This window comes from Palaemon carinicauda, chromosome 2, assembly GCF_036898095.1.
Source record: "Palaemon carinicauda isolate YSFRI2023 chromosome 2, ASM3689809v2, whole genome shotgun sequence".
NCBI classification, from domain to species: Eukaryota; Metazoa; Arthropoda; class Malacostraca; order Decapoda; family Palaemonidae; genus Palaemon; species Palaemon carinicauda.
The window spans coordinates 201171204-201184580 of NC_090726.1; the positions used below are offsets into that span (position 1 = coordinate 201171204).

The 13377-nt window shown below is 34.9% G+C and overlaps 1 protein-coding gene across 1 annotated transcript in view; it reads left to right on the forward strand.

The window, feature by feature from the left end:
• Window positions 1-5363: 5363 nt before the first annotated feature.
• The window catches only part of LOC137622957 (uncharacterized), a 23497-nt gene continuing 15483 nt past the window's right edge, over window positions 5364-13377 (forward strand). Inside the window, exon 1 of the mRNA XM_068353546.1 lies at window positions 5364-5421. Coding sequence (XP_068209647.1) covers window positions 5418-5421 — 4 coding nt within the window. The 5' untranslated portion in view covers window positions 5364-5417. The remainder of the gene's footprint in view (window positions 5422-13377) is intronic.

Below are 13377 nucleotides of genomic sequence, written 5' to 3' on the forward strand. Positions count from 1 at the left end.
CCCTTTGTCAAAGTAATCTTGTTTCAAACAACAATAAGCCTACTAGCCAAGGTCTATAGTATGTTTCTATAGACCTTAGTACTAGCTCTCGGGTCTAGATCTTGTTTAATTAAGATATAAAATAAAAAAAGAATGGCTTTAAGCGTTTAAAATTAGGCATTGCAAAAGTCATAATTTCCTTCCAGAATTACTAGAAACAGATCGAAAATTGTTAATATAATATGAAGCCACAAGAAGTCTTTTAAATCATATATCCACAAGTGAGAAAGACTTCTAGTCTTAAGCAATGCAAAAGTCATAGAATTTCCCTGCAGAAACACTAAAATAAAGATCGAAAATCATTGATATAATATGAAGTCATAAGAATGACTTAAAGTCTTTTAAATTATATTCCTTCAACAGAGAAAGATTTCTAATCTTAAGCATTGCAAAAGTTATAGAATTTCCTTCCAGAATCACTATAAAAAATGATAGAAAATCATTGATATAATATGAAGCCAGAAGAATGATTTCAATTCTTTTAAATTATATTCCTTCAATGAAGAAAGACTTCTAGTCTGAAGCATTGTAAAAGTCATAGAATTTCCCTCCAGAATCACTAAAAAAAATGATAAAAAAATCATTGATATAATATGAGGCCAGAAAAATGATTTCAAGTCTTTTAAAGTATATTCATTCAATGGAAAAAGACTTTAATTCTTCAGCATTGCAAAAGTCATAGAATTTCCCTCCAGAATCACTATAAAAAATGATCGAAAATCATTGATATAACATGAAGCCACAAGAATGATTTCAAGTCTTTTAAAGTATATTCCTTCAATAGAAAAAGACTTTAAGTCTTAAGCATTGCAAAAGTCATAGAATTTCCCTCCAGAATCACTAAAAAAAAAGATCGAAAATCATTGATATAATATGAAGCCACAAGAATGACTTAGTCTTTTAAATTATATTCCTTCAACAGAGAAAGACCTCTAGTCTTAGGCATTGCAAAAGTCATGGACTTTACCACCAGAATCGCTAAAAAATTATCGAAAACTGTTATAATTATTGCTCCAGTCCATATGACAGGCGATTGAATGGAAAGTCTTCTGCTAAGCGAACTCATCAAAGGTGGGGTTTATACGGTCGAAGAGACAGACTAAGTGTTTGAAATTATGTTCGAACGCGTGAACGGGATATTTGGTTGTTGAACACGTTCGTCGAACAGTTCGAAGGAAGCCTGTTCTTGCCTGACTTTTGTGGGCGGGGCTTCGTTGTTCACAAACCTTATGCATTTGTGACTGACTATCTCTTCGAGCCGTTTGACAAGCAGGTTCGATAATCAGTTTCGACGTACCGTTTGACCGTGTTATTAACGGTTAAATCTCCAACCGTCACGGTTGACGACGACGGTTCGCTGACAGAAATCCTCTTCCCTTGCTTCCTGTGGTAAAGCCATCGATTGTGTCATGAGCGGATCCAGACCCTGTGTCTATTTATAGCAGAGCGCCCTCATAGTCGATATGGAGGTAAGGTAGCTTCTTTCTTCTTTCTTCCTCCTCTTCTTCTTCTTCTTCTTCTTCTTCTTCTTCTTTAGTATCAGGCTAACGACATCTGTGTACCTTTGCTTGCAAGCTTGGATATTTGTAATTAACTGTCTTGGTGTAGAGTTCTTTTGCTTGAGGGTACACTCGGGCACACTGTTCTATCTTATTTCTCTTCCTCTTGTTCTTTTTAAGTTTTTATAGTTTATATATTAAATATTCATTTTAATTTTGTTACAGTTCTTAAAATATTTTATACTATTTGTTAATTACCCTTCCTGTAGTTTCCTTATTTCCTTTCCTCTTTGGGCTATTTTCCCTGTTGGAGCCCGCGTGCTTATAGCATTCTGCTTTTGCAACTATGGTTGTAGCTTAGCTAATAATAATAATAATAATAATAATAATAATAATAATAATAATAATAATAATAATTGGAGCCCGCGTGCTTATAGCATTCTTCTTTTCCAACTATGGTTGTAGCTTAGCTAATAATAATAATAATAATAATAATAATAATGATAGTTGAAGCATATATATCCTTCGCTTGCGTTAATCATTGGTATATTCTGTGGTTCAGAAATATAAGATCGTTTTCTGACCTTGTATATTCTACAGGATAGTTCGTTTAAATAGACTAAGTCAAGATCAGTTAATATTGTGTTAAAAACGTATCATAGTTAATCATCAATCATTGTAAGCTCACTGCGGGACAAAGGCCTCAGACACGTCCTTCCTGTTTATGATCTTTCTATGCTAGTCTATTATCATTATCATTACTTGCTAAGCTACAACCCTAGTTGGAAAAGCAGGATGCTATAACCCCTAGGACTCCAATAGGGAAAATAGCCCAGTGAGGAAAGGAAACAAGGAAAAATAAAATATTTTAAGAACAGTATCATTAAAATAGATATTTCCTATATAGAATATAAAAACTTTAACAAAACAAGAGGAAGAGAAATAAGACAGAATAGTGTATCTGAGTGTACCCTCAAGCAAGAGAACTATAATCCATGATAGTTAAAGACCATAGTTCAGAGGCTAAGCACTACCCAGGACTAGAGAACAATGGTTTGATTTTGGAGTGTCCTTCTCCTAGAAAAGCTGCTTACCATAGCTTAAGAGTCTCTCCTACCCTTACCAGGAGGAAAGTGGCCACTGAACAATTACCGTGCAGTAGTTAACCATTTAAGAGAAAAATAATTGTTTGGTAATCTCAGTGTTGTCAGGTGTATGAGGACAGAGGAGAATATATAAAGAATAGACCAGATTTTTTTGTTTGTATAGTAAAAGGAAAGTGAACCGTAACCAGAGTGAAGGAGCCAATGTAGTAGGGCCAGTCAAACGACCCCATGACCATAACTCTCTAGTGGTAGTATCTCAACAGGTGGCTGATGCCCTGGCCAACTTTCTACCTATAAAATGGATATAGTTAGAAATTTACCTAAACCACAAGCGATTAATATAAAAACATACATACGTTAATCTCAAGAATCTTGCTAATGACGTAAAAATAAATATAAGGAGAATTGAAGGAAACAGTAATATTAAAATAATTCTTTTAATTATCATTCTTATTACTTGCTAAGCTACAGCCCTAGTTGGAAAAGCAGGAAGCTATAAGACAAGAGGCCCCATCAGGGAAAATACCCAAGTGAGGAAAGGAAACGAGGAAAAATAAAATCTTTTAAGAACGGTAACAACATTAAAATAAATATTTCCTATATAAACTACAAAAACTTTAATAAAACAAGAGGAAGTGAATTAAGATAGAAGTGTGTGCCTGAGTGTACCCTCAAGCAAGAGAACTATAATCCAAGATAGTGGAAGACCATGGTGCAGAGGCTATGGCACTAATAAAGACTAGAGAACAATGGTTTGATTTTGGAGTGTCCTCCTAGAAGAGCTGCTTACCATGTGCTCTGTTATAAACTGATATTATGGAATATAACTGTGCGTGTTTGAATATGTGTACCCGCGGCCTTAATGTTTGTATGTGTTAATCTGAATGTTCAGGTTAATGTTATTTTCGTGTTGATGCTATTATAAGCGAGTAAGCACAATGCAGGGTTGTAATGTACTATCTCATTTCTTTTATGGTGCCTCTCTCTCTCTCTCTCTCTCTCTCTCTCTCTCTCTCTCTCTCTCTCTCTCTCTCTCGTGCTAAAAACAGCAACATATGAAATAGCGTAAAATTCTAATAATTTAAATATACTCTCTCTCTCTCTCTCTCTCTCTCTCTCTCTCTCTCTCTCTCTCTCTCTCTCTCTCTCTCTCGTGCTGAAAAACAGCAACATATGAAACAGCGTAAAATTCTAATAATTAAAATTCTCTCTCTCTCTCTCTCTCTCTCTCTCTCTCTCTCTCTCTCTCTCTCTCTCTCTCTCTCTCTACAGTACATGTGCTTAAAAGCAGCAACATTTGAAATGGCTGGAAATTCTAATAACCAAAATCTCTCTCTCTCTCTCTCTCTCTCTCTCTCTCTCTCTCTCTCTCTCTCTCTCTCAAACAATATTACTCTGTCATGTCAATGCCATTGTGCAATGCATGTTACTGAGTGTGCATATTGATGTAGGCAAGAAGAAAAATATACTTTGTTCTCATTACAGAGTACACGATAGCACTGTCTTCTGCCATTTGTCTGTCCTACTAATTTCTTTTGGTATCAATATATATATATATATATATATATATATATATATATATATATATAGTATATACAACAACAAATGCAGCCGTTTCTATTCCACGGCAGGACAGTGGAATTATTATTATTATTATTAATATTATTATTATTATTACTAGCTAAGCTGCAACACTAGTCGGAAAAGCAGGATGATACAAGCCCAAGGGCTCCAACAGGGAAAAATAGCCCAGTGAGGAAAGGAAATAAAGAAATAAATGAACTACAAGTAATGAACAATTAAAATAGAATATTTTAAGAAGAGTCACATTAAAATAAAACTCTAAAATATAAACTATAAAAACTAATATAAAAACTATATAAACTATAAAAACTAAATAGACTATAAAAACTATATGAATTATGAAAAATATATAAACTATAAAAGTAAATAAACTATAAAAGCTAAATAAACGATAAAAATTAAATAAACTATAAAAACTATATAAAATATAAAAACTAAAAACTAAAATTATATAAACTATAAAAACTAAAAACTATATAAACTATAATAAATAAAACTATAAAACTACATAAACTATAAAAATTATGTAAACTATAAAAACTAAACTTTAAAAACGTTATAACCCAAAAGAACTATACAAATTAAAAAACTTTATAAACTATAAAAACTAGATAAACTATGAAAATTATATAAACTATAAAAACTATATAAACTACCAAAGCTAAATAATATATAAAACTATATAAATTATAGAAACTATAAAACTATATAAATTATAGAATCTATATAAACTATAAAAACTATATGAGATATAACAACTATAAAAACTAGATAAACTGTAAAAACTATATAAACTATGAAAATGATATAACCCATGAAACACTAAATATCTTTAAAAATTATAGAAACTATAAAAACTAAAATTATAAAAAATATATAAACTATAAAAACTAAAATTATAAAAAATATATAAACTATAAAAACTAAAATTATAAAAAATATATAAACTATAAAAACAATATAAACTATAAAAATATAAAAACTATATAAACTTCTTTGGCAAGATTATTCGAGCGAGGCCTTAGAAACTCGCACTGAGGTACTCCACCGGGAAAGCGGCGTTGCCAAATTTGTCAAAAGCGGTAAGAAAAAGACTTCTCCTCCCGAGTCCCGACATTCACTCAGTCTGCATCAAACAGCCCTAGGGAGAAGACGTCCTTCACTCTTCTGCTCTTTTGGAAACTGCAACATGTGTGAGTAATGCATTTTGAATGCATGAGGTGACAGGCTGTGATGTCTCTGTGTATTTTGCATTGCCAACTACACTTGCGTTGTGTGCCCTAACTTATGTATAAATGGTGATATACACACACACAATCATATATATATATATATATATATATATATATATATATATATATATATATATGCATATACATATATATATATATACACATATATATATGCATATACATATATATATACACACACATATATATACAGTATATATATATATATATATATATATATATATATATATATATTTATATATATAGTGTATATATAAATGAATACACATACACACACATTATATATATATATATATATATATATATATATATATATATATATATATATATGTGTATGTATATATATATATATATGTGTGTGTGTGTATGTGTGTATGCATTTATCCATTGTTAGTTCTTCAAACTTTAAAAGCGACAGAATTTGTGCGTTATAAACATGGAGATTTTTACCTTATCTCTGAGTAGCGTTCATCTCACTTTTTTCGTGTGTTTATTTGTGGCAAAAAAGAAAAAAAAAAAAAGTTTATATCAGCACCATCAGAAACTAACTTGAAATTACCATAACACCGATGAATATCAATTAATATCAAAATACTATTTTTTTGTAAACTCTAATTACCATTTTTCACTAAACAATAATTTAAAACAAACATTTGCATCCATATTCAGTATTTGCAGCCACTCCTTTTATTTCCAATTACATGGTTTTAGAGCAAGAGCCCGTGTTGCACGTAATGAATTTACTCCCAAAGTTTTACACTAACCCCGGGCTAACATAGATTCTCTGTCACTGAGTCACAAATCAATAATATTATTGACTAAATAAGTTACTTCGATATCCTATTTGGAATACTGGACAACTCTCCTACTGGTCTAGGCCTTAAGTAGCCTTTGAATTAGTCTTGACTGGCAAGGCTTGTAGTCTGTACTGGGACATATAAATGAAGTTTTGACAAAATATATAAATTCTTAGTTATATGTGAAGGAAATGAGCCAAGCTGAGGCTAAGGACATGCAATCATTTGACTACTCCAGTGAAATTACGATATGTGTTTACTGTCTTCAGACGGCTTTGTAACTTTGTCTCACACTTTCCTAGGCCTCTTAGAGACATTCAGACTTCTATAACAAACGTAAATACAAATATAATATATATCCAGTATTCATTCCCCTTCAATTGTATCTTCATGTTTCATATCTTATGAGAGGCAATTTGGATTGATTTCTGTAAACAGGGAAGAGGGATAGTCTGCCCATTTGAGTAGGGTTTTTGGCATGTTTTCTTTACTCTTGCCAGTATCATTCAGCCTCTAGAAACCCTGTTTGTAATATTTATCATCAATGTTTTCAGTTGTGAAGTTTAGGATGTATTTCCTAAATAGCCTTTTCAAAGCCTTATGATAGGTATTCTCCAGTGGTTGAGGTAGTCTATGATAAACTTACCAAAATTGACAGGTGACATAAAACTAGGAGCCATCTCCGACCATTTTGGCTACTTTTCCCGGAGAATTTTGATCCTGAACATGTACAGATGATGCACTTTTCATATCCAGTAATACAGCAGCACACTATGGAGTGCTGATGTAGAAGTAGAGTCCTGTTATTTTCTCAGTAATTCTTATGAAGCATTCAAGTTTAACTTTGAGTACTTGGTAAGCACCAGTTCCAACGAATGAGGCTAATTCAATTTTCCTGTCCAGATTACTTCAATTGAAATCACGAACATCAACTTATTTTAACTCTTTTAACGCAAAGTCGTAGTGCTACATTCGCCCAAGATGAACATTGTTATTGCCATAGAATAGTTTTCACATCTCAGTTGGTGATACAAATAGCAAAAGCTAACTTTCAATAACACTGGTCCTTATAAATCTGTGACAGGTAGCACAGAACGCCACCTTGTTAGGTTCAAGTTAGGTTAGGGAAAATAAGGTTAGTCATTACTTTCTCCTCCCAAACTGAGGTGGAATGAAGAAACAGGAAACGTGCCCAGCTTTATTACATTGCTAAGGTTTGATTCTCCATAGGGGGTCGGTGCACCTTAAGCTATATGCTGTGGGCCGTACATACAGGTCTTTGCATTGTCTTTTCGGCCCCTAGCTACATCCATTTTTTAGACTTTTACTAAATCTCTGTCATTACTTTTTTTCTTCCATCTTGGTAACCTAACCTTTACTTTAAATTTCAACTGGGGCATTTTCCCCAATTACACACGGCCACTAAATGACCTCCCTGTTACCAGTGCTAAATGTAATTCAATCTCAAAGTTAGACTGGTGAAGAGAATAAATCCAACGTCTAGTTACTTTTAGCTTTTCCATTAAAGGCCGCTCATGAATGGCAGACGCAAGGGATAGTGACATTGCCCTATCAAGCAGGACAATGCCCTAGAGACTGATCATATATCATATGATTAGCGCCGAAGCCCCACCCACTCCACCCAAGCAAGGACCAGGAAAGGTCAGGTAATAGCTGCTGATGAGTAAGCAGATAGATTTGTAGGGTCCCCAAAACCCCACATCCTTAGCTCACAAGGATGGTAAAGTTGCAGACACCAACCACCCATTAAGATACTACCGCTAGAGAGTTATGGGGTCCTTTGACTGGCCAGACTGCACTACATTGGATCCTTCTCTCTGGTTACGGGTCGCTTTCACTTTGCTTACACATACACCGAATAGTCTGGCATATTCTTTACAAATTCTCCTCTGTCCTCATACACCTGGCAACACTGAGATTACTAAACAATTCTTCTTCACCCAAGTGGTTAATTACTGTACTTTAATTGTTCAGTGGCTACTTTCCTCTTAGTAAGGGTAGAAGAGACTCTATAGTTATGGTAGGCATCTCTTCTAGGATGACACTCCAAAATCAAACAACTGTTCTTTCGTCTTGGGTAGTGCCATAGCTTCTGTACCATGGTTTTCCACTGTCTTGGGTTAGAGTTCTCTTACTTGAGGGTACACTCTGACACACTTTTCTATTTGGTTTCTCTTTCTCTTGTTTTGTTAAAGTTTTTATAGTTTATATAGGAAATATTTATTTAGATAATGTTGCTGTTCTTAAAATATTTCATTTTCCTTGTTTCCTTTCCTCACTGGGCTATTTTCCCTGTTGGGGACCCTAAGCTTATAGCATTCCTGCTTTTCCAACTAGGGTTGTAGCTTAGTAATTAACAATAATAATAATAATAATAACAATAATAACGAGTTTAAGTGGGTCGTATATCACCGTCTGGCGATCACAAGGCAGAGACGTTACATAAAACATTATTAACAGTTTGACAAATTCTTTTAATGGGAGGGATGTTGACACGGAAAGCTGAAGAGTGTAAGCCAATAATAAATCATTTATTTAGTTCTGTCATAGATTTCTGCCTGCTCATGTTAGTACGTATTAATCAATGTAAAAACACAACTGCGCTACTTTAGTGACAGGTAAATAAGCCATAATGTATTCGAAGTAGGTTGGTTGGTCCTGTTGTTGTCAATGTTCTACTGAATAACTGAGCGTGGCAACTTTATGCATATGTCTTATAATTAGAATATAGGGAAATCGTTATCACAATCTTTAGAAAAAAAAGGCTTCAAGTGAAATCTCTTCTCTTCTTATTGAAGGTTTAAAGATCGATCATCAGTGCCAGAGACAAGGGACAAGTGTCCTATAGGCACCCAAGTCCCCTCTCCACCAAAGCTAGGACCAGGGAGGGCCAGGCAATGGCTGCTGATGATTCAGCAGGTGAACCTATAAGCTTTCCAAACCTACCATTACTATAGTCCATTTCTTTTAGAGAGTCATATTTGCACCGACTCGCAACGGTGCCCTTTTAGCTCGGAAAAGTTTCCTGGTCGCCGATTGGTTAGAATTATCTTGTCCAACCAATCAGCGATCAGGAAACTTTTCCGAGCTAAAAGGGCACCGCAGCGAGTCGGTGCAAATATGACTAGCTAAAATAATTGGACTATAGCTCATAAGGGTCTCGTGTTCCCGTCCAACAAATTGTCAAAAAGGGGCGTTTCCAACAAGCTTCCACAACCCTGGTAATATAATGAAATAATCCGCTAAGAAACAGTCAGGAAAGGCAAGGTGATAGTGCCTTAGGTTTTTTTTAAGGTTCGTCCAATGTCTTTGATATTATGAGACTCATGTTAAAGTTATTTTACGCTGTACCTCAGCCAACAATTCTTCATTATAATCTTTCCTTCTTTGCAAGGATAGAATAGACTTTAGCTATGGTAAGCAGCTCTTCTATGAGAAGGGCACTCCAAAATCAAACCATTGTTCTCTAGTCTTGGATATTGTCATAACCTCTGTACCATGGTCTTCCCCTGTCTTGGGTTAGAGTTCTTTTGCCTGAGGGTACACTCACGTACATTATTCTATCTGTTCCCTTATTTTCTTTCCTCACTTGGCTATTTTACCTGTTGGAGCCCTTGGGCTTTTAGCATCTTGCTTTTCTAACTAAGGTTGTAGGTTTGCTAGTAGTAATGATAACAATGACAATCTTGGGCTAAACGTACTTCATACATGTTCCAATCGTGGATGTACATCAAACCAAAATGTAATATGATAATTAACCAATAATTCATTTGGTGTTTTTGTTTTAGAGTTTTGTATTATAAATTAGTCTATGAAAAGACATCGCATCTCAAGTCTCGACAATGAATCTCTCATTATTATTATTATTATTATTATTATTATTATTATTATTATTATTATTAGCTAAGCTACAACCCTAGTGGGATAAGGAGGATGCTATAGGCCCAAGGGCTCCAAAAGAGAAAAATAACCCAGAGAGGAAAGAAAATAGGAAAATAAATTAACTACTGTTAAAAATTTGCATTAAAAAAACGTTAAATGCTTGGCAACATTTATTCCAGGATTTTTACAGTTTTAAAAACGGATATATTTACGTAAAGAAGTGGAATAGCGGTCATCAACCCGTAAAAGATAATAAAAAATTAAGGTAAAATTACGGTCTCCTGTATTTTACTGAAATACGCTGAGAACAGTATATTATAACGAGAATTTCCTTTTAAAATTACGGTGTTTTTAACAGTATATATGAGAAGTAATGAATAAATCATATAAAAAATCTTAATATCAATAACAAAATTTGACTATAGTCCATTTCTTTTAGCGATGCATATTTGCACCGACTCGCAGCGGTGCCCTTTTAGTTCGGAAAAGTTTCCGGATCGCTGAAGGGTTGGACAAGATAATTCTAACCAATCAGCGATCAGGAAACTTTTCCGAGCTAAAAGGGCACCGCCGCGAGTCGGTGCAAATATGCATCGCTAAAAGAAATGGACTATAGATATGTCATATATAAACTACAAAGAGAGACCCATGTCAACCTGTTCAACATAAAAACATTTGCTACAAGTTATAACTTTTGAAGTTCCACCGATTCAACTCCCCAAATTAGGAAGATCATCCCACAATCTGCTCACTCACAAAGGACCCACCCATTCATAACCTGATAATGGAGTTAACTACCGAGATGATAATTCATCCGACCCCATTTTAAGGCCCTTCAAATGAATTAGACTGAAGATGACAAAACACTTGAGCGAGTCTTTCTTATCGGTTACGCCTAAACGCGCATTTCCTGTCTAATTTCCGCGAACGCACGAGTGCGGAGTTTCGCGTATCTCTGCGTATTACATCGCTTAACGAACCTTGAGATGATAAGGGATGAAGGGTTTCTTCTTGGGTTTAAAACGTGGGATTGAAAGGTGATTCTACGAAGAAGATTTATAGGTAGTAGGTTGGCCAAGGCACCAGCCACCCGTTGAGATACTACCGCTAGAGAGTTATGGGGTCTTTTGACTGGCCAGACAGTACTAAATGGATCATTCTCCCTTTGCCTACACACACACTGAATAGTCTGGCCTATTCATTACATACTCTCCTCTGTCCTCATACACCTGACAACACAGATTATTAAATAATTCTTCTTCACTCAAGGGGTTAACTACTGCACTGTAATTGTTCAGTGGCTACTTTCCTCTTGGTAAGGGTAGAAGAGACTCTTTAGCTATGGTAAGCAGCTCTTCTAGGACACTCCAAAATCAAACCATTGTTCTCTACTCTTGGGTAGTGCTATAACCACTGTACCATGGTCTTCCACTGCCTTGGGTTAGAGTTCTCTTGCTTGAGGGTACACTCGGGCACGCTATTCTATCTAATTTCTCTTCATTTTGTTTTGTTAAAGTTTATATAGTTTATATAGGAGATATTTAATTTAATTGTTGTTACTGTTCTTAAAATATTTTATTTTTCCGTTTTTCCTTTCCTCACTGAGCTATTTTCCCTGTTGGAGCCCCAGGGCTTATATCATTCTGCTTTCCAACTAGGGTTGTAGCTTAGCAAGTAGTAAAAAAAAAAAAGTAATAATAATAATAATATAGATCACAGTTTTCCTCACACATCCAAATCGTGTGATCGATCAGTGAGACCTTCACACTATACCGCATTTACCAATCACGCAATTCTTGCATTCATTTCGATTTACGACAACGTACCCAGGATTTCTTCTTCCAGGGATATAACTCGTAATAGCTATTCTAATTCAGCTCTTTTAGAAGAAGGACGCTACAAAAATAACATTGTTTTCTTCTTTGGAATTAATTAATCATATATTTTTTTCGTTGGTATTACTCGCGTTCAAACTTCAAATTAGCTTTATTATTATTATTATTATTATTATTATTATTATTATTATCATTACTTGCTAAGCTACAACCCTAGTTGGAAAAAAGCAGGATGGTATAAGCCAGGGGCTCAAACAGGGAAAATAGCCCGGTGAGGAAAGGAAACAAGGAAAATAAAATATTTTAAGAGCATCAACAACACCAAAATAAATATTTCCTATATAAACTATGAGAACTTTAACAAAACAAGAGGAAGAGAAATAAGATAGAATAGTGTGCCCGAGTGTACCCTCAACAAGAGAACACTAACCCAAGACAGTGGAAAGCCATGGTACAGAGGCTATGGCACTACCCAAGACTAGAGAACAATGGTTTGATTTTGGAGTGTCCTTCTCCTAGAGGAGCTGCTCACCATAGCTAAAGAGTCTCTTCTACACTTACTAAAAGGAAAGTAGCCACTGGACAATTACAGTGCAGTAGTTAACCCCTTGGGTGAAGAAGACTTGTTTGGTAATCTCAGTGTTGTCAGGTGTATGAGGACAGAGGAAAATCTGTAAAGAATAGGACAGACTATTCGGTGTCGATGTAGGCAAAGGGAAAGTGACCTCTATATATTCTTGACTAGATAAGTCCTTTACGTATCTTGTCTGATTACTATCTCTCTCTCTCTCTCTCTCTCTCTCTCTCTCTCTCTCTCTCTCTCTCTCTCTCTCCTCTCTCTCTCTCTCTCTATTTAATGGCGAAAGGATCCAAACGAAGATTATTCACAGTTTAAAGATAAATTCTCTTTTCTCAATCATGATCTCTAATTCATCCTTGAATATAGAGGTTCTTTGCTCTCTCTCTCTCTCTCTCCTCTCTCTCTCCTCTCTCTCTCTCTCTCTCTCTCTATTGATTTAATTACGAGGACAATCGTGATTTCGTGAGGATAAGCTTCAGTGCCTGTTCAAATTCAGGTCGACTATTGATGCGTGTGTCATGAAACACCAACTGGGTGGATCGGGGTTTTTCATTTGTCTAAAGTGGTTCAGACTTGCGACTACGTGTTTTAGTTTTGCAATTTATGATAAGTCTTATCCCTTTTCCCCTTTTATTATTGTTACCATTAAATATATATCTAGTTTAAGTCTTATCCCTTACTTCCTTTTATATTGTTAGTAGGTAGTAGGTTAGCCAAGGCACCAGCCGACCGTTGAGATACTACCGCTAGTTATGGGTCCGTTTGACTGGCCAGACAGTATTAC